The 24,160-nt window shown below is 42.3% G+C and overlaps 1 protein-coding gene across 2 annotated transcripts in view; it reads right to left on the reverse strand.

Annotated features, from left to right (window-relative positions):
- LOC149473685 (prostaglandin reductase 1-like) overlaps positions 1-24,160 on the reverse strand; it is a 46,397-nt gene that overhangs the window by 3,022 nt on the left and 19,215 nt on the right. For both annotated transcript variants that reach the window (XM_089674874.1, XM_089674877.1), the window contains exons 3-9: positions 17,270-17,315; positions 16,858-16,917; positions 12,480-12,647; positions 5,711-5,828; positions 5,221-5,376; positions 2,429-2,534; positions 377-501 (exon numbers count right to left, since the gene is read on the reverse strand). In XM_089674874.1, the coding sequence (XP_089531000.1) occupies positions 377-501; positions 2,429-2,534; positions 5,221-5,376; positions 5,711-5,828; positions 12,480-12,647; positions 16,858-16,917; positions 17,270-17,315 (779 nt within the window). The remainder of the gene's footprint in view (positions 1-376; positions 502-2,428; positions 2,535-5,220; positions 5,377-5,710; positions 5,829-12,479; positions 12,648-16,857; positions 16,918-17,269; positions 17,316-24,160) is intronic.

The following is a 24,160-nucleotide window of genomic DNA, read 5'->3' on the forward strand; positions in this document are numbered from 1 at the left end:
GTAAATCGGTACCAATCACTCACTGTGTTCATTAATAACTTTTATACTGTTTTTTTTTTTTGTTTTGTTTTTTTTGGAGGGGGGGTGCCAGTCAGGTTGGCATGCTTTTTTTTTTTACTAGGGCTGGTAAAAAAAAGCATGCCAGGAATGATATCAGTGTCCAGGAGCAATAGGTGGAACATACCAATAATATTGTCAGAAACTGAAGTATGATCCATTTGTCACTCCTGGCCACTAACAGCAGCCCTGGTGCTACTACAGTAGATTATGGCACACACAGAGGCTTCATAGTTTGGTAATGGAAATAGAACTATTTAAAGTGTCAGGAGACCTGGAATTCTACTTTAAGCACTGTAATATAAAATGTCACCTTTACCTCTAATATCCATTCTAACAGCAGCTTCTGTCCTTCTTCATAGATGGGCTTATCCTCATAACTGAAAATCAGAAACCCTTCCATACGAAGTTGTTTAAAAAGAATTACTGGCTGAACATATGGTCCTGTAGGTGGAAAAAAAAAATCAAAATCAATAATGTATTAGCTCATGGGGCGGTGCTCATTTACTCTGTTTCCTTTTTTTGCTTTGTGTGTTTTGCTATGTATTATTTTTGGTATGTGTTAATTTTGGTCATTACAGAATATGCTGTATTTGGTTGCATGTGCATAAATGTGGATACTTTCAAATGCACACACACACACACGGGCATATATCTTCTAACACAAAAATTTGCATTTCGACATATACATCCAAACGCATGCACGTGTAAATGCAAGTACCAGCAGTTATTCTTGTATAGCTGTGTACAACAATGCATGTGTATGGGCAGAATTATTCAGCAGCTGTGGCTTCCGGATGCCACAAATAGCTTATTTTACTCTGGGCCATATGCTTTTATATACACCCATTTGAAAGAACCCTTTTCATGCCCAGGTGGGTGAGAGCTATGCTGCTTTTTGTGTAAAAATAGGAGTCCAACTCTCCTAGAGCCCAGCATAGGTTTTATAAGCCTGCCACAGCAGATAAAAAAAAAAAAGTTTAAAAAAAGGGGAAGAGGGCTCAGCTGGACTGTTACTATGTATAGGTTGTATGTGCATAAGAGCATTCGTTATTACTCATTACATATGCAGACTCTGCTTCCTGTATACTTGCCCTGAAATGAGTGAAGCAGAGCAAGCGAGACCCTACTCTGACTATGACTGGTTTAGATCAGGAACAGAGTATAAGAGACCCGGCAATATTTACCATGTACTCCCTGCGCAGGGGTTTAGTCTCAGTTGTATCCGGTCTCAGTTTGCGTTCTTAGTTACTGGTAAACATAGCAGAAAGATGCAATAAGCGGCAGAAACGGCCAGGCAACTATTGAGGAAGCTGAGGATATGGTAACAAAGTAATAGAGGTGATTGTATTACTCGTAGTAGTAGAATCTGGCAAATGAAGCCAACCAGGAATGGCTGGACCTGGCCACCAAACCTTGATGGGGTTTGGCAGATGGAGCACACCTGGAGTGATTGTACCCATCAGTGAAAACCTGGAGAGCAGAGATGGTAAAAAAAAAAAAAAAAAAAAAAAAAAAAGAAGAATGGCACAGACTTCAGGCTTCACTTTGTCTAAACTTTTCATGGTCACAGGAATGATGTCAGTGTCCAGGGGCAATAGGTGGAACATACCAATAATAATGTCAGTGGCCAGGAGTGACAAATGGATCATACTAAGTATAGGGCAGTTGGTCACGTGCAACTGGAGAAATCCATCCGAAGCCATGTCAGTGGCTAGCAGCAACTGTGGGAGAGTACCAGGAGCAGTGCCAGTGGCCAGGGGAGACAGGTGGAATAAATCCAGAGTAGAGGCTAAAGATAATGTGGAAATAGGCAGTGGCACTGGAAGCTCAGGAAATGAAGAACACCAGCAGAGGTTTGGTAAACTAATAGTGGGCTCGGCGACACAAGAACAAAAGTTGCATAGAAGTCTGCCCACTATGTAGCTGAAGTAAACCCAGAGGAGTGCATGGTTGCGAGCCCTACAAGGCTCCACTGGAACAGGCAATGATTGTACGTCACTGATCTCCCTACGATTGTAAGTCTGTGTGCTCTTATACAGCTAACTGAACTTCTCAAAACAACCATTTCCTTTTCTAATGTTTAGAGAAACCACTGAAAATATGCATTTTCAGCTCAAACGAATGTCCGATTCATAATCCATATATGAAAAGTCTGTTCCAGTCTGTCCCCTAAAACAGAGTTATTCCTCCATTGGGCACTGCTATCTTCCTTCTCAAACCAGCAGACTGGGTATTGACTATTTTACCCTTTTGAAACCCACTTAGGAACTTTGAAGCATTAACACCTTTGCAGCTGTTTTAGCCACTTAAATAATAAAACTTTATGTTGTTTCTTTCCTGTGATAATATTCAAATAAAGAGTTATTACCTGCTTTGGGAACAGAATCATTGTACATAGAGATGCATCCACACACTGCAATTCTTCCAAAATTCTTCATTTGTTGAAGAGCTACATCAGCAAACTTCCCTCCAACCTATATATGCAAAACAGAAAAAAAATTAACTTTAGACCAGGGGTGTTCAACCTTTGGAAGAGCGAGGGCCACTTAAGCCACTGAATGCATGCGGGAGAGAGAGGAGGAAAAGCTGACTTTAAGTGGTTGCAAGAGGAAATGGAGAGGATTGTTTCCTGTATATAACACCCCTGCCGCCCCTCCTGTCCAAGTGTAAAACACAATGTGACAGGGAGGCCTCACAGGCCCCCTGGAGCATGGGATGGGGTCCCCTAACACTACATTAGTGGTTCTGGTGAAGAGGGAGGTAATAAAAAGACATCTCAACTATGGTGTTTTACCGGCAACCAAACCACAAATGTAAATGAGCCCATTCTGTCCTGAACCCCCTATAAGGTCTCTTTTACACAGACTTTTCTGATGGTTAGCTGCACTTTGTTGTAGACTTCTATTATATTTTGTAGGTGGGGTGTGCTTTCTAAAAGCACACCAAAACTTCTGCATTCAGGGGTTTGGGGGGCTTTTAGAAAGCACATCAAAACACATAGGATATAATAGAAGTCTATGGCTCAGTGCAGCTAACCTGCAGGCGCACTGCGGTACACCTGCAGATCAGTGTGAAAGCAGTTTATAATAATCCTTTTTTAAAAGTGCTAATATGCCCATTGCAAAACTATGTACTGTTTAATATACTGACCCTTTTTTTCCTCTTCCAGCCTCTGCTGGCATTCCTAGGCTGCTAGAAAGGTCCCAGGCAAAGTGCACTGATTATCACTACACCTGGGACAGGAGCCGGTGCTACAGGGGCAGCCGTGGCTTATATGGCTCATGCTCCCTCCTCAGCTGCTTGCTTCATCCACTGCTGACACCTGCTCCATGCACTCTGATGCTCTAGGATGGCAGGTCAGCAACCCGCGATCTGGGCTTGCTGATCTGCCATCCCAGAGTATGAGGTTACAGGCCACATCAGAGAGTTGAGCACCCCTACTTTAAACAATAGTCATGATGTCAGCTCCGTAGAACTGTGTGCATAATCACTCATTTTCAAACAAATACACCTTTTACTGATGGATATGTCAGTTCTGTCCCTGACATCTGACCACCCAAATATTGAATCCAGCTGCTTGATGTTAGCCTCAGAAGCCTTTTGGGCCAGTTCACACCAAAAAAAACCCCAACATACTCCGGATACATTCAGAACACATGTTTGCTTACTATTCACACCACACTCCATTCCGATGCAGTTTTGATGTCGTTTGCCATATTCCAGTAAGGCTCTGTGCAGAAAAAAATGCAACATGTTCTTTTTTTTCTGCCCCAGAAACTGACTGGAACTGACTGTACTGGTGTGAACAAGGGCCATTGGAATACATGAAAAACACTGCGCATGCATTTTTGATGCAAAAAAAAAAAACCGCACTGGACTGCATCTTGTGTGAACTAGCTCTTTATTTAACAACCGTTAACAATTAAAAAAAAAAAAAAAAGTAAAACGTAGCAACATAAATAGGTATTGCCAGGAGAAGGCCCTTTGGGAGTAAAATACCAAAAGCCTAAAAGCAGAGTTCCACTCACACTGTAAAAAAATAAAAAAAAGTCAGCAGCTACAAAAACTGTAGCTCCTAACTTTTAGAAAACAGCCACTCACCTGTCCCACGATGTCCTCCCGGAAGCCCGTTTCACCATCTGTCCTGCGTTCCAGGTGCCGGCATCTTCAGTGTGACAGCTTGCGGCTTCACAGCCGGGTGCCCACTGCGCATGCGCGAGTACCGCTGAGCTTCCTGAATGGCCCTGTAGTCTTCTGGGACCTGTTACGTGTCCCAGAAGTCTACGGGGAGGAAGGGTAGGAGGACAACTTCCGCTCACCTAAGCAATCGCAGCAGAAGTGGGAGCGGGTACCTGTCTATTGCAGGTACCCGCTACCCAAAGGTGCCAATCTTTAATGGGGAGTGGAAGACCAGTCTTTAAAGTGGAACTTCCCATTTTGGGTGGAACTCTGATTTAACGAACCTCTACATCTGCCCCCAGCTGCACACCACTGGCTCGAGGACAGTTCCAAATTGAGCATATACTGCCTTCCACCAGGAAACCAGGCCCTTGGTAAAACAAAATCCAGTCAACAGAAAAATACCAAAATATCAGTGCCAAATCTTCCAATGACCCCCCCTCCAAGTACTTTTAACTCCCAACCTGCCATGACAAGTGAAACAACCACCCCAGAACAGTCTGCCAATTAGCCAGTAAGCATGAGGGTACAAGTTCTTTCTGCGACTTCCCAGCAGCATCACTGTTTGTTCCACATTAGCAATGTTCACCAAACAGATACACTACCACTCAGCCTGTTAACTCATACCCAGGATTTTTACTCTCCTCAGTCTAGTAGTTCCTCCATCCATTTTTTTCCTCTAGGGATAGCTTTAAAAAATGCTTTACTGATCCAATATATTTTCTGTTCATTGCATGATAGGAAAACTCTACATAGGCTATTAGGAGGAACTTGTTCTTATAGCTGGTCTATTGGCTGAAATCCTCCAGCCTTTCCTATCAAGGTTCTGGTATGCACAGATTTATACTTTTTAACAGCTTGACACTGTACTTGCGCATAAGCTACTTCACTTTTCCCAGAGGTTAAATATTTATCCATGTGCAAATAAACTTCACATCGATAAACTCTTTGGTGAAATTAGCCACAAACTCAGTTACTTACATTCTCAAAATAACAGTCGTAGCCTTCTGGAGATGCTGCCTTCAGTGCTTCCTCCAAAGAACTTACAGTCTTATAGTTGAAAGCTTCATCAAAACCGATTCCCTTTAAATACGCAACTTTTTCATCTGATCCAGCAGATCCGACTACTTTACAGCCCTGTTCAATATAAGGAAAACATGTAAAACCTTATAATGTTATTTGAAGAAAAAAAAAAAAAAAAATGGTGAAATTCTAGTTTGCAGTAGAAGTATGTACTGCATATTTACAATTACATTATTAATTTTTGTCCTTTTTGAATAGGCAAAAAATGTCCTTAAATACCGGTACTCACTGTGGAGTGTGTGTACTGGTATAAATACACATTATCTGTAGATTCAGGTTATGGAAGTAGCATCATCCAATGCCCAATTTGGTGTACAAAATGAGTCACTGCTGGTTTTCATATCCAGTCCAGCACTAGGCAGAGTGAAAGCAATTTCACGTCATTTACCTTTATCTTGGCAATTTGTCCAACAATAGTACCTACAGCACCAGCCGCTGAGTTGACAAGAAGCACGTCACCTGGCTTTGGATCACAGATTTGCTTAAGACAAATGTATGCTGTGACACTGTGCAAAGAAAATAGACATTGCAGATATTAAATAAACTTTTATGTGTTCCCTTTTGGGCTGCTAAATATACAGTTGAAAGAGTATATGTTCCATAACTGTAAAAAAAAAAAATTTTGGATGTTGCCAGAAATCTAGTAAGCTGATAATTTTCTGTACACCTCCACCCCCCCGTTTTAGAATGACAATGCCTCTTCTCTGAAGATACAGGTGTCTGTTTATGAAAGAGAGAAGAGCTGCCATCCTGAGGATTGGGGCTGATCTCTCATGTGTACTGGTTTATGTAACTGAGATGAGGAGCAGAGAACATGTTCTCCACTTCTTATCACAGCACACAACCCTCCTGCGAATCACTTGTACACAGATACTTTAAGAAAGTGAGATCTGAAGATCTCACTGGCCTTTAATGTGAAATATCTCCGTCCAAGATTCTCCAACTCAGAGGTGGAGAATCTGGGGGAGAAGCCGATTCAGGTGTCCGTTTATGAACCAGCGGTAATAGATCGCTGCTCAGTTCTCCAGAATTCTCGGAGAACACAGTTCTCCTGTGAATGCCTTTTATGAAGCGGTGTAGATCAGTTCTCCGAACGAAGGGAGAATAGTCTACAAACGCTGGAAAATGGCTGCTTTTACTATAATCTCACGAGATTACAGTAAAAGATCAGTTTACTAAACAAAGGTAAATTATCGCTGCTTAGTTTGCGGTCCCTCCGATTCTCCAGCTCTGGGCTGGAGAATCTGGAGGGAGAACACAGATCTCCAGTGAAGGGCTGAACATGTTCTCTGCTGATCTCCTGAGTGTCAAACTGTGAATGACCAGAGAATAGCTGCGATCCTCTGAATTGCAGCCATTCTCTGTGTCATAAACAGACACCTATAGGTGAGGAAGGAAGACTTCTTTCTTCCTACACATCAGCACCAAAGGCTTAAAAGAAATTTATACACACACACATATATATATATATATATATACACATACACATATATATATATATATACACATACACATATATATATATACACATACACATATATATATACACATACACATACATATATATACACATACACATACATATATATACACATACACATACATATATATACACATACATATATATACACATACACATATATACACATACACATATATATATATACACATACACATATATATATATACACATACACATATATATATATACACATACACATATATATATACACATATATATACACATACACATATATATATATATATATACACATATATATACACATACACATATATATACACATATATATACACATACACATATATATATATATACACACATACATATATATATACACACATACACATATATATATATATATATATATATATATATATACACACATATACACATATACACATATATACATATATACATATACATACATATACATACACACACATACACACACACATATACACACACAGTTGTGTTCAAAATAATAGCAGTCAGACATCACTAACCTGATCAATCACTGTTTTTGGAAGAAATGATATTTCTACATGGCAAATAATTTACTAGCAGGTGTAGTAGAGTAATAGAAATCCAACAGACCCAACAGTCATGACATGGATGCTGCTGATTCTGTGTAATTGAATCACTAATTGAAAGGGGCATGTTCAAAATAATAGCAGTGTGGAGTTCTAATTAGTGAGGTTATTCATTCATTCTTTGAAAAACAGGTGGCAATTATTGCCCTTATTTAAGGAAGGAAGGCAGCAAATGTTGTACATGCTGGTTCCAGTGCATTTCTCTCTGAAATTCTGAGGAAAATGGGTCGTTCCAGACATTGTTCAGAAGAACAGCGTACCTTCTTTTTGGGTCTAATGGCCAGAGACAGTTTGTCAGACGACCCCCAAACACTGAATTCAAGCCACAGTACACTGTGAAGACAGTGAAGCATGGTTGCGCAAGCATCATGATATGGGGATGTTTCTCATACTACGGTGTTGGGCCTATTTATCGCATACCAGGCATCATGGATCAGTTTGAATACAGCAGAATACTTGAAGAGGTCATGCCCTTGAAATGGGTGTTCCTGTAAGCCATGTACCGGGGTGGGCTCCCCAGGATACAGTGAAGTCACGAATGAGGAAAGCAACCTCAACACCAGCTTTTGCCACAACAGAACTTTACTTAGATGTGGAAAATAAACACAACCACAAATGCTGGAAACATACAATAAATTTACATACACCCAGCCCAAAGGCTGAAACCCTTGTGCTGCACAGCACGGCGCCTTCTGATGGATGAAGGTAGAAAGTGAAGTAATTTACCTACTGGCGGGCACAACTAAGCTGCCACACCTTACCTGTTATTACCCTAAAAGAGCAGGAATCAGTGTATGGATGTATGGTATGGGCTAGCCTGCAGTGCAGCACAACGGCTTACAATCTTACACAAATCTACAGTATTCCCCCTCCCATAACTGGTCCTGTAGCACGTGCCTGAGTATTCCTTCTGAGCAAAACACCAGTCTGGATGAGTTTGTAGGATTTTATCAGCTCTCCAATGTGAAAAGTCACTTTAAGTTGTGGAGTCCTTCCAGTAATCAGTAACAACACTTGAAGCCTGACACAGAGACCCTAACTAACTATAGGCCTGGCCTCAGTCTCTAGGCTCCAACACTGAAATGAGGTGTGTGCACGATCTTACCGACCCAGGTCTGCTTTGCATCCGCTGGTGACTCTGAACAGAACAAATGTCTCTCCAACAAGCATGCGATATCGCAGTATATGTTGCGTTCTTCTGCTCTCATCAGCATTCCTGGCAGCAATCTTACTTTCTCTGAACAGGATCAGGGTCTTGGACACGATCAGCTTCACTTAGCCGCAGCTCTGGTTACTGAGGGATGCACTCACACCTGGATGTCATCAGATTCTCAGCTCACACAGCCCCTTTATTCAGCATCGTCCAAAACATGGCTGCAGTCTCCTCTTCCTGTTCACTAAACTCCATGTGAAAACCCCACCTCTTATTGAATATAGAAATATCTATGCAGTCTGAGGCTGTGTTAGAAAAACAGTGCAATCTTGTGGCTAAACCGCAGAATGTCACTCCAGAACGTTTAAATTTACTCCACACAATCAGTGTTCAAACAATGAGAGCCATTTCCCCATCTCACATTCCAACAAAATGACCCCAAACTCACCAGTAAACGTGCAACATCTTGGTTCCAGACCGTTATGGAGTGGCCAGCCCAATCCCCGGATCTTAATCCAATAGAATACTTGTGCTATTTTTTTTGAACAGTCTAATATTCACTTTTATTCAATTTATTTAGAGGAACAACACAAATTTGATATATTTTTCTTCAAGTTTTGATTTGGAATAGAATGTGTAGTGTTCCCAATGCACTTGTGTGTATGGAAATAAAAGCTATTAGAAGGATTTTGAGCTTTATTCACTTTTTTCAACACACTGCTAATTATTTTGAACACAAATGTATATACATACACACACACACAGAAGTATTCACAGCGCTTAACTTTTGCCACATTTTGTTATGTTACAGCCTTATTCCAAAATGGATTAAATAATTTTTTTTCCTCAAAAAATGAAAACAACCACATGTACATAATTATAACAGTGATGACTTCCAATACCATTAAAGGCAGTTTGTACCAGTGCACTAATAACTTGTTGATTTTTATTGTAGTTTAACAAACTATCTTATGTCTTGGGTGATTTGAGACATCTTTATCTTTTCAGAAGAAAAAAACATTTAATCTTTCAATCGTTTTGTGTCGTGGTCCTGCAGGACCTGTAACATCTTTACCACTCAATGAAAAATATTTTAATTCATCACATCTATTGGCCATGTCTAATGTGGTTAGTCTCACTTCTTATAGATTATTTTTAATACTATCTTCAAAAGTAACATGAAATAAATCTTATATTTTTTATATATCTTTCACAGTGTTTTTAGAAGGTATAGAGGGTGATTTGCTGTTTCCCAGTTGCCGTTGGATCCATGGGGTCGACATCTGTCCACTCTTGCACTCCTTGAGTCTAGTACGTTGGGGCCTCGATTCATGCGGTTTCATCCCGGATGTCCATATTTTACAATTGCTCTGATTAATATTGATTTTCTGTAAGTATCATTATAGCAATGACAGAAATGCTACTGACCACTGTTTATATATGCATATTATCACTCCCTTTCTATGTGCTCATTCTCTCAAACTCTCTTTGTATCTACGCCCACTGAAGAAGATCAAAAATGTGTAATGATCGAAACGCGATGTGGAAACCTCCTCCCTTAATGGGTGGTTTTTCATATTGTGAAGAACGTTTTCTTGCAATATATGTCAAAGTGTTTTTTGAATATTATGTATTTTTCACAAACATAAGGATTATGTATTCTTATGAGTATGTCTTTGTAATATAGTTTATTCTTTTCTAAAGAGATTTTTGGTTACATGTGTATGCTATAGCTTGCTGCATGAAAGTCCCATAGGGGTTTTAATTTTTTCACCACATGTACATAAGTATTCACAGCCTTTTCCATGACACTGTCCAATCATATGAATTTCCCACAGGTGGACTCCAATCAAGTTTGGAAACATCTTAAGGATGATCAGTGGGAACAGGATGCACAAGAGCTCAATTTTGAGTGTCATGGCAAAGGCTGTGAATACTTATGTACATGTTTTTTTTTTGTTTTTTATTTTTAATACATTGCAAAGATTTCAAATCGAACTTCTTTCACGTTGTCATTATGGGGCATTGTTTGTAGAATGTTGAGGAAAAAAATGAATTTAATCCATTTTGGAATAAGACTGTAACATAACAAAAATCAGGCAAAAAACTTAAGCGCTGTGAATACTTTCTGGATGCACTGTATATTTATTGCTTGATTGCCCATGATTCCACATCATACTGAAATTGCGGAACTTTTTTACACACATTTTGGCTCATTTTTAAACACAACCCTATCACACCTGTGCATTCCAGGAATCTGCAGAAACATGTTCTTTGTGCGCATTCCAAAAAAACGCATGCAAAAAACACTCATGCAGTGCAATTGTTAATGACACCGCAAATCGCAGATGTACGTTTTGCCCAAAAAATGCACATACAAAAGTGGCAAAATATGTGTTAAAAAGCTCCAAAATGTGTGTTAAACTAAACAACAAAATGTGTAAAAAACCACACCAAAATACGTAATAAAAACTCTGCGCCAAAGTGTGCATTATAAATGCACTAAAATGCACACTTAAAAAAGCAACAAAATGCACAATAAAAAACCTGCACCAAATTATGTGCTAAAAAAAATGCACCAAAATGTGTGTTATAAAAAAGGACCAAAGTATGCATTCAAAGCATGCGCCGCAAAACTGCACCAAAATGTACATTAAAAACCCGCCAAAATACGTTACCAAAAAGCCCCAGTGCCTAATGCTTATTTTATGTACAGTAATTACATGGTCTTTTTACCTTTGGTGTCACTTTTTGAATTAGGCTGCTCTAAAATCTCACAAGAACACAGGCAGCTCCCCCTTTTACTCAGATCTTAGCCACTCTCAGAGGGAAAAACGTTTCCACTGTTCTCCCTCTGAGAACAAAAAAGTTTTACATTTCATAAATGAGCTGCAGAGAAAAATGTACACCATTGCATGGTGAGTTAGCAGTATCAGCTGAATGCAGAAAGTTTACTTCAGGCTCAACAGTTGGAAATAAAAGAAAAAAATGTCTGAACAAAAAACTAAGACAGTCACCACATCTTATGATTGCTTATATATAAAACTTTCTCTTGTGTTTAGATATACTTTAAACAATACTTAACATTAGTACATGAAAAAGAAAAAAAGTAATCACTTATAAATAAAAGTAAATTGTAAAAGAAATCACCATTAAGCATATGCACACATTTAGCAGATGCAGAAGTACCTACATTAAAGGTAACTATCAAAACGTAGATAAAGTGTGGGGGTTTATAATAATTAAGGGTACAATCATGCCAGTGGCTGTGTGAGAACAACCGTGCTGCTATGCCCATCGAAAGCACACTTCATTTTCACTTTTTTTTCAAACTTTATTAAAATATCCCATAGTGACATTTCATTAAGCTTTATTGGTTGGAGCATGATGTGAGGTGGTGGATTGTGAATCTATCCTAAATGTATAGGCTGTAATCAGGGGGCGGACTGACAACTCATGGAGCCCCCAGGCAATAGGGGATCATGGGGCCCCTGTGTCCTTGCCCAAACTCAAAAAAGCCTATGAAAAAGGTACCAGGGGCATCTTATGGGGCCCCTACTGACTCCGGGCCCTCGGGCAGTGCCCGAGTTTCCAAATAGTCAGTCCGCCCCAGGCTGTAATGCTAGCCAACTCTAAAAAACTCAGGCAAATTTATCACCAAGATGAATTTTGGAGCCTCTAACAGGCTTGAAAAGGCCAAAGAAATCAGTTAGTCATACAGCATTCATACTGGTGAATTGTCAGCATTTGCTGAAGTTTTTAGGCCCATGGAGGCGATCAGGTATCAATAGTCTTAAAAAATATACCAATGTAAAGGTTTTGGGATATAATCACTTAAGTAAATAAAACAATTAGAACTTAAAAGCATATTTAGGTGTTAAATGTAGTTTACCCAGTCATTCCAACAGCTCCAAGTGCCAATGAACGAGGCAGTGATTCAGGCCAGTTGGGAGGTAAAGCACGCAATTCTTTACCATCTGATATGAAGTGTGTTGTCCAGCCTGCACGTGCTACATAATAATCTCCAACTGCAAAGGCTGGATTCTTACTTTCCACAACCCTGAGTGAAGAACAAAAATTATAAATAACTCAGTTTCAGAAATTTGGATTAAATGTTGTACTGTGTCATTATAAGCAGTGATGACTGTTGCAGGAGTTTAGGCAAGTGGACAAACTCATCCATACTCGTCAAACTCATTCTAACTTGATTGAATCTTTCCCCTCACCTCAAATACTTTAGCCTCCCAACTAATGCATACCTCCCAATTTTCTGAAATGAAAAGAGGGACACCTTTTAGTAAAGCATATGTATGCAAAGGACATGCCTACGCCACACTTCCAGTTATTCCTTTACACTGGCTATTTAAAATAAAAAGGCAAACCTTTATATCGGTGGTCTCCAAACTTCAGCCCTTTTCTTGCAATGATGGGGCACTCTTCCTCCCAACAACATCAATGACAGGACGGGGCGCTCTTCCTCCCAACAACATCAATGACAGGACGGGGCGCTCTTCCTCCCAACAACATCAATGACAGGACGGGGCGCTCTTCCTCCCAACAACATCAATGACAGGACGGGGCGCTCTTCCTCCCAACAACATCAATGACAGGACGGGGCGCTCTTCCTCCCAACAACATCAATGACAGGACGGGGCGCTCTTCCTCCCAACAACATCAATGACAGGACGGGGCGCTCTTCCTCCCAACAACATCAATGACAGGACGGGGCGCTCTTCCTCCCAACAACATCAATGACAGGACGGGGCACTCTTCCTCCCAACAACATCAATGACAGGACGGGGCACTCTTCCTCCCAACAACATCAATGACAGGACGGGGCACTCTTCCTCCCAACAACATCAATGACAGGACGGGGCACTCTTCCTCCCAACATCAATGACAGGACGGGGCACTCTTCCTCCCAACATCAATGACAGGACGGGGCACTCTTCCTCCCAACAACATCAATGACAGGACGGGGCACTCTTCCTCCCAACAACATCAATGACAGGACGGGGCACTCTTCCTCCCAACAACATCAATGACAGGACGGGGCACTCTTCCTCCCAACAACATCAATGACAGGACGGGGCACTCTTCCTCCCAACAACATCAATGACAGGACGGGGCACTCTTCCTCCCAACAACATCAATGACGGGGCACTCTTTCTTCCATTGCCACCTACGATGAGGCACTATTCCTCCCATTGACAACAATGATGGGGCACCCCACTGACCCAATGGCATTTTTTTAGGCATTAATGAGCTTTAGTATGACTTTTTACAAGCATTAAGAATGCCCCAACTAGGAATGATGCTCTGGTAGGTAAGCTGAAACCATGCAGTGCTCTCCAAGACTTAGACTGGGAGGGAATATTGGCATCTATGAACACAACACAGAAATGGGAGTTCTTCAAAAAGACTGTATGTGAACACACTGCAAAATATATTCCCATGTTTAAAAGGCTAAAAATAAAACCTTATGTGGCTTACAGACAAAGTTGAAAAAGCTATAGATAATAAGTAAAGAGCTTTTATTAAATAGTGAAATGAAGGAATGCGATCATCGTTTAAACATTACAAAGAATATAACAGAAGATGCAAAAAGGAAATAAAGGTCACAAAAACTGAAAACAAATGACTGATTGCAAAAGATAGCAGGACCAACCCCCAAAAATTCTTCAAATATATTAATAGTAAAATGGTCCGGTCTGAGCATGTAGGCCCTTTATAAAATCTAGAGTGGGTGACTGGGGATAAAGAGAAGGCAAATTTATTAAATACCTTTTTCAGCTCTGTGTATACAAAGGAGCATGGGGGAGCGCTTGTCCATAATGGGCATGGTATTGACACAGCTCCAGATGATCCACAATTGATATGATCCAAAAAATTTAGACAGTATAAAAAGGTGAATAAAGCACCTGGACTGGATGGCATACACCCACGGGTCCTTAAAGAATTGAGCTCTGTCATTTCAAAGCCATTGTTTCTAATTTTTAGGGACTCTTTAATGACTGGCATAGCACCACTGGATTGGTGTAAGGGCAATGTGGTGCCTATATTTAAAAAGGGGTCTAAATCTTTACTAAGTAATTATAGACCTGTTAGTTTAACTTCTATAGTTGGGAAGATACTGGCGAGTTTAATAAAAGACCACATAGATGAGTTCTTGCTGGAAAAAAATATTTTAAGCAACAGACAGCATGGATTTATGAAAGACAGAAGTTGGCAAACAAATCTGATTTCTTTTTATGAGGTGGTGAACAAAACCTTGGACAGAGGGGTGGCAGTGGATGTGGTATACTTGGATTTTGCAAAAGCGTTTGACAGTTCCCCACACACGGCTAATGTGTAAGGTAAAGTCTACAGGCTTGGAAAAATCCGTATGTAAATTAATAGAAAACTGGCTAAAAGATCCTATTCAGAGAGTAGTGGTTACAGATTCATACTCTGAATATTCTAGGGTTGTCAGTGGTGTACCCCAATGTTTAGTGTTGGGACCCTTACTTTTTAATATATTTATAAACAATATAGGGTCTGGGATTAAAAATATAATTTCAGTCTTTGCAGATGACACCAAGCTGTGCAGTGGAATAACGTCCTTATAGGATGTCTCTAACTTACAAACCGACCTCAATGCACTGTTTAATTGGGCAACTATGTGGCAAATGAGGTGTAATATTGATAAATGTAAGGTTATACACTTGGGAGCTAAGAATTTCCATGCATCATACATACTAGGGGAGTACAACTGGGGGAATCAATGGTGGAGAAGGATCTGGGGGTTCTGGTAGATCACAAGCTTAATAATGGCATGCAATGCCAAGCTGCAGTTTCTAAAGCGAGCAAAATCCTCTCTTGTATTAAATGAGGTATAGACTCCAGAGTGAGAGATATCATTTTACCCCTGTACAAATCATTAGTAATACTTTATCTGGAATATGCAGTTCAATTTTGGGCACCAACAAAAAGAACATTGGGGAATTGGAGAAAGTACAGAGAAGGGCAACCAAACTGATAAGAGGCATGGAGGAGCTCCACTATGAGGAAAGAGGAACTGAATTTATTCTATCTTGAGAAGAGGAAATTAAGGGGGATATGATCAAACATGTATAAATACATCAGTGGTTCATATAGTGAACTCGGTGTAGAGTTATTCACTCTGAGCTCATCACACAGGACAAGGGGGCACTATTTACATCTGGAGTTAAAAAAAATTTAATCTCCAAACATGGAAAGGTTTCTTCAGAGTAAGAGCTGTGAAAATGTGGAATACACTCCCTCAAGAGTTGGTTCTGGCCAGCTCAGTGGATTGCTTTAAAAAAGGCCTGGGTGCTTTCTTGGATACACAGAATATAACTGGATGCCAACATTCATAGGTAAAGTTGATCCAGGGAATATCCGATTGCCTCTCGGGGGATCAGGAAGGAAGTTGTTTTTAATGGTTGAACTGGATGGACTTTTGTCTTTTTTCAGCCAGACTAACTATGTAACTATATATGAAGACCAGCTGAAAACAATGCCCTAACAAGTGAAAATTATACCAAGTACTACCTTGAAGCTGTGAGCTTACATGACAATTGTGATAATTGTGTTTAATCAAATTCCTTTAAATACTTAAGCGTGTGTAGTACTCTCAGCCCCTACTCCTTTCCACACAGCTCTGGACACATTGACTGACAATTCCCAACTGTAATTTGTCAGGCAAGACTTGTTTTATTTATAAAAGGGGAAGATTTTACTGCTGCTGTATAGGCTGCCACTCAGAACATCATCTACCGTATTATGCCTTCATGTGCCATATGAGTGCTATTCCTCATGGTTGTAATGTTTCTCTTTTAATGTAATCTTTTCTATGGAATTGCTAGACCGAATGTTTGTTCTTTCAGTTTTGAGTATGCTGTGAACATATTCTTTATGGTTTAAAATAGAATATGTATTCAACCATAAAGTATTCTTGTAAGTTAAAAAAACACAACTGTGCTTCTATTTGATTCCCTAGTAAAAATAAACCTTAATAAACTCTAACTGTAGGAGTTTCAGTGCTTCACCACAGGTTTCCTTTTCCATTTTACTATGAAAAGTGTTTTTGGGGTCAAGTTCCTTATAAAGTAGTGCTAGCACTCTTCTACCCACACACAAATACACTGCCCTGTTAAGGTTCCCCACCTCTAGGTCCGAGGCTAGGCTTAGGCTCAGGACATTGTTTGTGGCCAAACCTTTGTTTGCACAGTCTGTGAAATATAATGTATATCAAAAGAAAATGATACCTGGCAACCTGGGTTCCCATCATAACATCTCCATCCTTCAGCGCTTGCACACTGTATGGCCTAAAAGATTTCAGATATACAAGTACATTATTAAAGTAAATATAAAAACAGATAGAAAAGTCAAATACGTTTTATAGCACAATCCATGACAGAATCGTTTGGAATAGGTCAGGCAGATAAGAACTACAATCGTGATTTAATGGTGTCATCATTTCTTATCAAATCAAACCATAGGTCAGTGGTAGCTTTTTGAATGTATGTATTTAATTGTGCAATGTGATTGGTATAGGCGGTGTTACGACCACATCAGTGACAGTGCCTGCCAATATCCAGACTAAAGTGGTTATGGACTTTTCATCATTTACTTCATATAAAGTCACTACAAAACCGCTGCTAAATTTTCTAAAATTACCTCATGTATGGATCAACACTCCAAAATTCTGATTCCAGTAAGAGCTCTGAAAGCACAACAAAACAATTATTCCTTCAATTCAAGACATACCTATATAAAACAAAAAAACAAACCCCCCCCCCCCCCCCCCAAAAAAAAAAAACCTCACACTTTTCTATGAAATGCCTCAAATATAGTATACGGATTGTGAAAAACACAGTATGTGGGGTGCTAAATGCCAGGCAGACAAGATATGAGAAAAATGTTCAAATCATGAATAAAATTAAAAAGGTAATGATTTGGCACTAGTGACAATTGTCACATTTTAGGTAAAAATACAATAATCTGGTTGATCTACTAAAAGTAGTTAAGACTCTTTGCTCAATAAATTTAGAATAATTATGCAATAATGTAAAAAAAATTCCAGTGTATTTCATATATCTGCATGCATTGGGTATTCAAAAAGGACAAAGTTACAATTTATTGAGTGTAAAGAGAGGAGAAAGGCACCTCTAAGTGTAGAGGTTTGGGATAATAAAATTTATTGTATAAGACAATTAGCAACTCACATAGGGTTGGGATAAACAGGCACATCAATATCCATCCCAAAGAAGGTATCAGTGTGACGCTATTCATTCCGTCATGTCACAAAGCTATTCCCTTCGGTTGTGGTCTCAGGAAGCCATCTGAGGTGGAGAGGATCCCAGAGAATGTACCAGCAGCCGCATTCCTTTCTCAAGTGCACAGCAGGTGGATAAAAATCCCGGAGGAATTCTTAAGCCACCCCCAACAACAGTAGATAAAGAGTTATTAGGAAAATAGTTGAATAAAAGTTCTCAGGTTCCACCTCTGAGACGTTCATCTCCATGTCAAATGCTTGTTTGAGAGCCCAGCAATAAATTAGAAATCTAACATCCCAAGGCCTTTCATATCCTGGCAAGACCTGCATGCAATATATAGAGTGCGGGAAAGAAAGCTTTCCCATGTCATGAATCATACTCATGTTGTGTACCCGGTACCCTACAGTGTGATGGTGGACAGGATCCCGGCTGGAAGCACGATACAGGAATATATGAAGGGCATACGAAGGGGAAAGCTTTCTTTCCCGCACTCCATCTATTGCATGTAGGTCTTTTCTTAGGTGGAACCTGAGAAAACTTTGGTTCAACTATCTTCCTAATAACTCTTTATCTACTGTTGGGTGTGTCTTAAGAATTCCTCAGGGTTTTTTTTATCCTGCTGTACACTACTTGCTTCAAGTTCACCATAGAGGCTGGTAAAATATGAAAGTGCAGCGCTAACTTAAAACAATGATTACACATATGATAGATCCCATATGAATGTGGATCGGCAAAAAGACGGCGTCAGTTCATCCGGACAGATGACATCTAGTGGTCACCCTATAGATGACACCGCCTTGCTCCAGTGATACAGTGGCTGAGTACCAGGGACAGGTCTTAAATGTCCCATGCGCTTTAACATGCGCTATCTGGTTAGTGCATTACTTGGCTTTTCTTTATCATTTCTGATATCTACTATCCCTGGCTCCTCAAGTGTTGGAGACTGTATACGTATTTAGCACATCTGATGAACTGACGCCGTCTTTTTGCCGATCCACATTCATATGGGATCTATCATATGTGTAATCATTGTTTTAAGTTAGCGCTGCACTTTCATATTTTACCATTTACTCTGGAGGTTCACGAGGTGCCTTTTAGTGCCAGCAGCTACCCTATCTACATCCACATACTGCGCTCGATTTTATATATATATTTTATATATAAGTTTATTTCACCATAGAGGCTGCCATCAGTGTCTGGACTGTTCTTATGAAGGACTTTTTTACCCATCATGTATTGGCATAACAACATTATTAGTTCATCATAATTCAATAGTTTAATTCCTTTGCTGGAAGTTCAATATCTACTATTACTATACAGAATCATTCCAGATTTATTGCTTATCCTACAGGATAGTGTGTTATAGGAGAATACTAGCTTTGTGCCTATATTAGGTGTTTCTCTGTTACAATTTATTGAGTGAAGACTCAACTCCTTTAGGTGTCTTTCATATAAGCAGCAGTGTTTACCACTAGAGATGAGCGAATCGAACATGACGAAGTGGAATTCGTTCCGAAGATTTGGAAAAATTCTATTCGCGACGAATCCGAAAATTAGCAAACTTCGGATGCACGAATCAAATTTTCCCAAAAATGGCGGCGACGGAGAAAATGGACAGAGAAGATGGGGCGGGGATCTCTGGGAAGGCGCGCAGACAAGGCGCGCTGACCCATAATGCATTCATGACATGTGATCGCATTAGCCAATCAGCAGCCAGCCAGCACTGTGTAATGGTGGAGCTATAAATCGCGGCCATCTTAGAATTCTCCATTAGCCTCCGGTCATTCAAGAGAGACAGACCTGTGTGTATTAAGGGACAGAGTTAGGGCCACAGAGACTTTAGGGCCACAGAATCGTTACTCAGGGACACAGAATCGTTACTCAGGGACACAGAATCGTTACTCAGGGACACAGCTATCAAAGAATCGAAAATTTAAAGTGACATACACCCTTTTTTTTTTGGTGGATGTCGTGCACAGTTGGTGCTGCAGTTTGCCGATTGTGCTAAATAAACTGACTTTCTGCTTCACAACCACTATTGTACGTTCAAAGAGTTAAATCCATTTACACGCCGGCTGGCAGTAATATTTTTTGGGTGATTAGTGCATTCCAGTGACATAAACGTACAGTTTACAGCCAACGGCAAGCTGCACCTCGGGAATTGCTTTGTATATCTGTCGCCTTAGAGGCCGCTGTCTGAACAGCTCATGAATTGCTTTCTATATGTGTCGCCTTTGAGGCCGCTGGCTGGACAGCTGATGAATTGATTTGTATATATGTACTTATTGTCCGCTGTCCGGACAGCTCATGAATTACTTTTTGTATATAGCCTTCCAAACCACTCTCAGAATAAGTCATGATATTCATGCTGTGTATAGCCTTATAGGCCAATGGTCAATCAAGTCATGATTGTTATAGTTAGAGATGAGCGAAGTATTCAAAAATTCGATTCGACTGATTCGGCGAATTTGTGGAAAAATTTTGATTCGAGTCGAATATATTCGCTGTGAATTTAACTTAAAAAAAAGGTGTTTCTAGGCTTCAGAGAGACTTAATATTAGTGCAGAACACTGTACCTTTAATTTAAATGCCCTTGGAGTCTGCTGGGGAAGAGAAATAATACTGTCAGTCAGTATGACATGCAGATGAGTGCCGTCGATCTTAGAATCACTTCACACTTCACTCATTTGGGCAATCACGGTGCCAAAACCAGAGTGTGGAGCCACAGTGTGGCGGTGGAGGCAGCAGCAATGGGAGGCCATACAGCACCCTATGACAAAAATGGAAACCACCAACAGTGTGAGGAGACCTGAAAGTGGCACATGGCAGAGTGTGGCGATAGAGACAGCAGCAATGGGAGGCCGTACAGGGACCCATGACACACTCTGGACTTGGCAGCAGCATGAGGAGGCGGTACAGGGGCGCATGACAGATTACGAGCCTGGCAGCAGCAACTTGGACAGGAGGACGTTCAGCTTCTGCACCGTCGGGTGCGTGCTCGCAAACTGTTGTCTCTTGGAAACGGATTCCAAGAAAGACTGCTGACGGAATCCGTGAAGAGGAGTAGCAGGAGAAGGAGCATCTGAACGAGCGGAATATGCCAACAAGCGACAACAGGGGCCCATGACAGATTACGGGCCTGGCAGCAGCATGAGGAGTCGGTACGGGGGCCCATGGCAGATTAGGGGCCTGGCAGCAGCTATGGGAGGCCCGTAATCTGCCAGCACCCTATGACAAAAAATGGAACCCACCAGCAGTGTGAGGAGACCTGAAAGTGGCACATGGCAGAGTGTGGCGATGGAGACAGCAGCAATGGGAGGCCGTACAGGGACCCATGAGAGACTCTGGACCTGGCAGCAGCATGAGGAGGCGGTATATAGGGGCCTATGGCAGATTAGGGGCCTGGCAGCAGCTATAGGAGGCCCGTAATCTGCCAGCACCCTATGTCAAAAAATTCAACACACCAGCAGTGTGTGAGGAGACCTGAAAGTGGCACATGGCAGAGTGTGGCGATGGAGACAGCAGCAATGGGAGGCCGTACAGGGACCCATGAGAGACTCTGGACCTGGCAGCAGCATGAGGAGGCGGTATATAGGGGCCCATGGCAGATTAGGGGCCTGGCAGCAGCTATGGGAGGCCCGTAATCTGCCAGCACCCTATGTCAAAAAATTGAACACACCAGCAGTGTGAGGAGACCTGAAAGTGGCACATGGCATAAGAGACTGTGGACCTGGCAGCAGCATGAGGAGGCGGTATAGGGGCCCATGGCAGATTAGGGGCCTGGCAGCAGCTATGGGAGGCCCGTAATCTGCCAGCACCCTATGACAAAAAATGGAACACACCAGCAGTGTGTGAGGAGACCTGAAAGTGGCACATGTTTGAGGCATGATTCATGGCGGATTTAGTCAGTTGTGTCAGGAACTGGTGGTTTGAAATCCAGACTAATCCACGCCTGATTCATTTTCACAAACGTGAGTCTCTCCACACTTTGGGTGGACAGTCGTGTCCTCCGCGGAGTTACAATACCTCCTGCCGCACTAAACACGCGCTCCGATGCCACGCTACTGGCCGGGCATGACAGCCTTTCAAGGGCAAATTCAGCTAGTTGGGGCCAAAGGTCAAGTTTCGTTGCCCAGTAGTCAAGGGGATTGTCTACCTCGGTTGGCAGGGTGCTGTCCAAGTAGGCCCAAGCCTGTTGTTTGAGGTCCTGCTCCAGGTCCACCTGATGCTGCTGCTGCTGGTTAGTAGTTTCCTCACTGCGCTGGTGAAGAAAGCTACTCATCATCGACTGCAGACTGAGGCAGCCGCTGCTGGTGGAGCTGCCACTGCTCCTACCACCCCACCCCTCCCCTGCTGCCATGGCAGCGGAACGCGAGCGCACAGGGCCCACAGTGTCTGAGGATGGACGTTGGCGCACAAAGGCAGAGACCAACTGACTACATAGGTGGTTTTTATAGTACGTTATTTTGGCCTCCCTCTCAGCAGGTGTGAAAAAGGCCACCATTTTTGAACGGTAGCGAGGGTCCAACAAGGTGGACAGCCAAAAGTCATCCCTCTGTCTGATGGTTATTATTCGGCTGTCGCTACGCAAGCAACCGAGCATGCTATGGGCCATTTGTGCCAAGGAATGCGAGGGACTCCCTGCCTCCATCTCCACAGCATACTGCCACGGTGCGTCTGGGTCCTCTGTCTCCTCCTCCTCCTCCTCTACCAGATGCTCCTGCTCCTCCACTCCTGTCCGCTGAGTGGAAAAACCACCCATTTCACTCAATAATTCCTGAGCACAAATGTCCTCCTCTACCTCCTCCTCTTCTTCCTGTCCTGCCCCCACAGGGGTCATGTGGCGTTGAGATCTGTGCGCCACGTCTACCGCACCCTGACCAGCCATTGTTAACAGCATTTGTTCCAGGACGTGCAACAGAGGAATGACGTCGTTCATCCCATAGTCCTGCCGACTCACGAATAGCGTGGCCTCCTCAAAGGGCCTGAGCAAGCGGCAGGTGTCACGCATGAGCTGCCAATGGCTGACATCAAAGTTACACAGGGGAGTACCTTTATCCGCTTGTAACATCAGGAAAATTGGTGATGGCCTTTCGCTGTTCGTAAAGGCGGTCTAACATGTGTAGGGTTGAATTCCACCTTGTTGCAACGTCGCAGATCAGGCGATGCTGTGCAATTCCGTTCTGCCGCTGCAGCTCAAGGAGGGTGTGCTTTGCGGTGTAGGAATGGCTGAAATGCATGCAAAGTTTACGTGACATTTTAAGGATGTCTTGCAGTGGGATGGTGGATTTTAGGAACCGCTTGACAACCAGATTGAACACGTGAGCCATGCATGGCGCATGGCACAACCTTCCTTGACGCAGAGCAGACACCATGTTCTTTCCGTTGTCGGTCAACATGGTTCCGATTTTCAGTTTGCGCGGAGACAGCCATCTGTCGATTTCTCTGTTCATTACACTGAGAAGTTCCTCCCCTGTGTGACTACGTTCGCCAAGGCATACCAGGTGCAGCACAGCGTGACACCGTTGCGCCCTGCACATGTGATATGCCGGTCGGGTAATGGGACTTGGCACGGGGGTGGCGGCTGAGGACACGGAGGAAGAAGAGGTGGTAGAGGCGGACATCTTTTGTGGACCAAGGACGTGCAAACGTGGAGGCAAAAGCGGCGTGACCTGTCCAAGTTGCTGGTGCGGCTGTGACGGCACCACGTTCACCCAGTGGGCCGTAAATGACATGTACTGTCCCTGACCGTAGTTACAGCTCCACACGTCGGCGCTGCCGTGCACTTTGGCAGAGACCGACATGCTCAAAGACTGGCCCACCATCTCTTCTACATGTGAATGCAGGGCTGGCACTGCCTTTTTGGCGAAGAAATGACGGCTTGGCACTCTCCACCGCGGCGCGGCACAAGCCATCATTTCTTGGAAAGGTGCTGAGTCCACCACTTGGAAAGGGAGGGACTGCAGCACCAGCAACTTGGACAGGAGGACGTTCAGCTTTTGCACCGTCGGGTGCGTGCTCGCAAACTGTTGTCTCTTGGAAACGGATTCCAAGAAAGACTGCTGACGGAATCCGTGAAGAGGAGTAGCAGGAGAAGGAGCATCTGAACGAGCGGAAGATGCCAACGAGCGACAACTCCCCTCAGCAGAGGTGTTGGAGCCTTGACTGGCTGATGGAGGGCGATTGATGTCGGGTGACGGAGCAAGTAACGGAGCGGGTGATGGAGCGGGGGCTGGGGCGGGCAGAACCGCCGTATCTTTATCACGGTTTTCCCAGGCCACCAAATGGCGAC

The sequence above is a fragment of the Staurois parvus genome, unplaced genomic scaffold, assembly GCF_062004578.1.
Source record: "Staurois parvus isolate SC_StPar_1 unplaced genomic scaffold, SC_StPar_1.0 ptg000012l, whole genome shotgun sequence".
Taxonomy (NCBI): Eukaryota; Metazoa; Chordata; class Amphibia; order Anura; family Ranidae; genus Staurois; species Staurois parvus.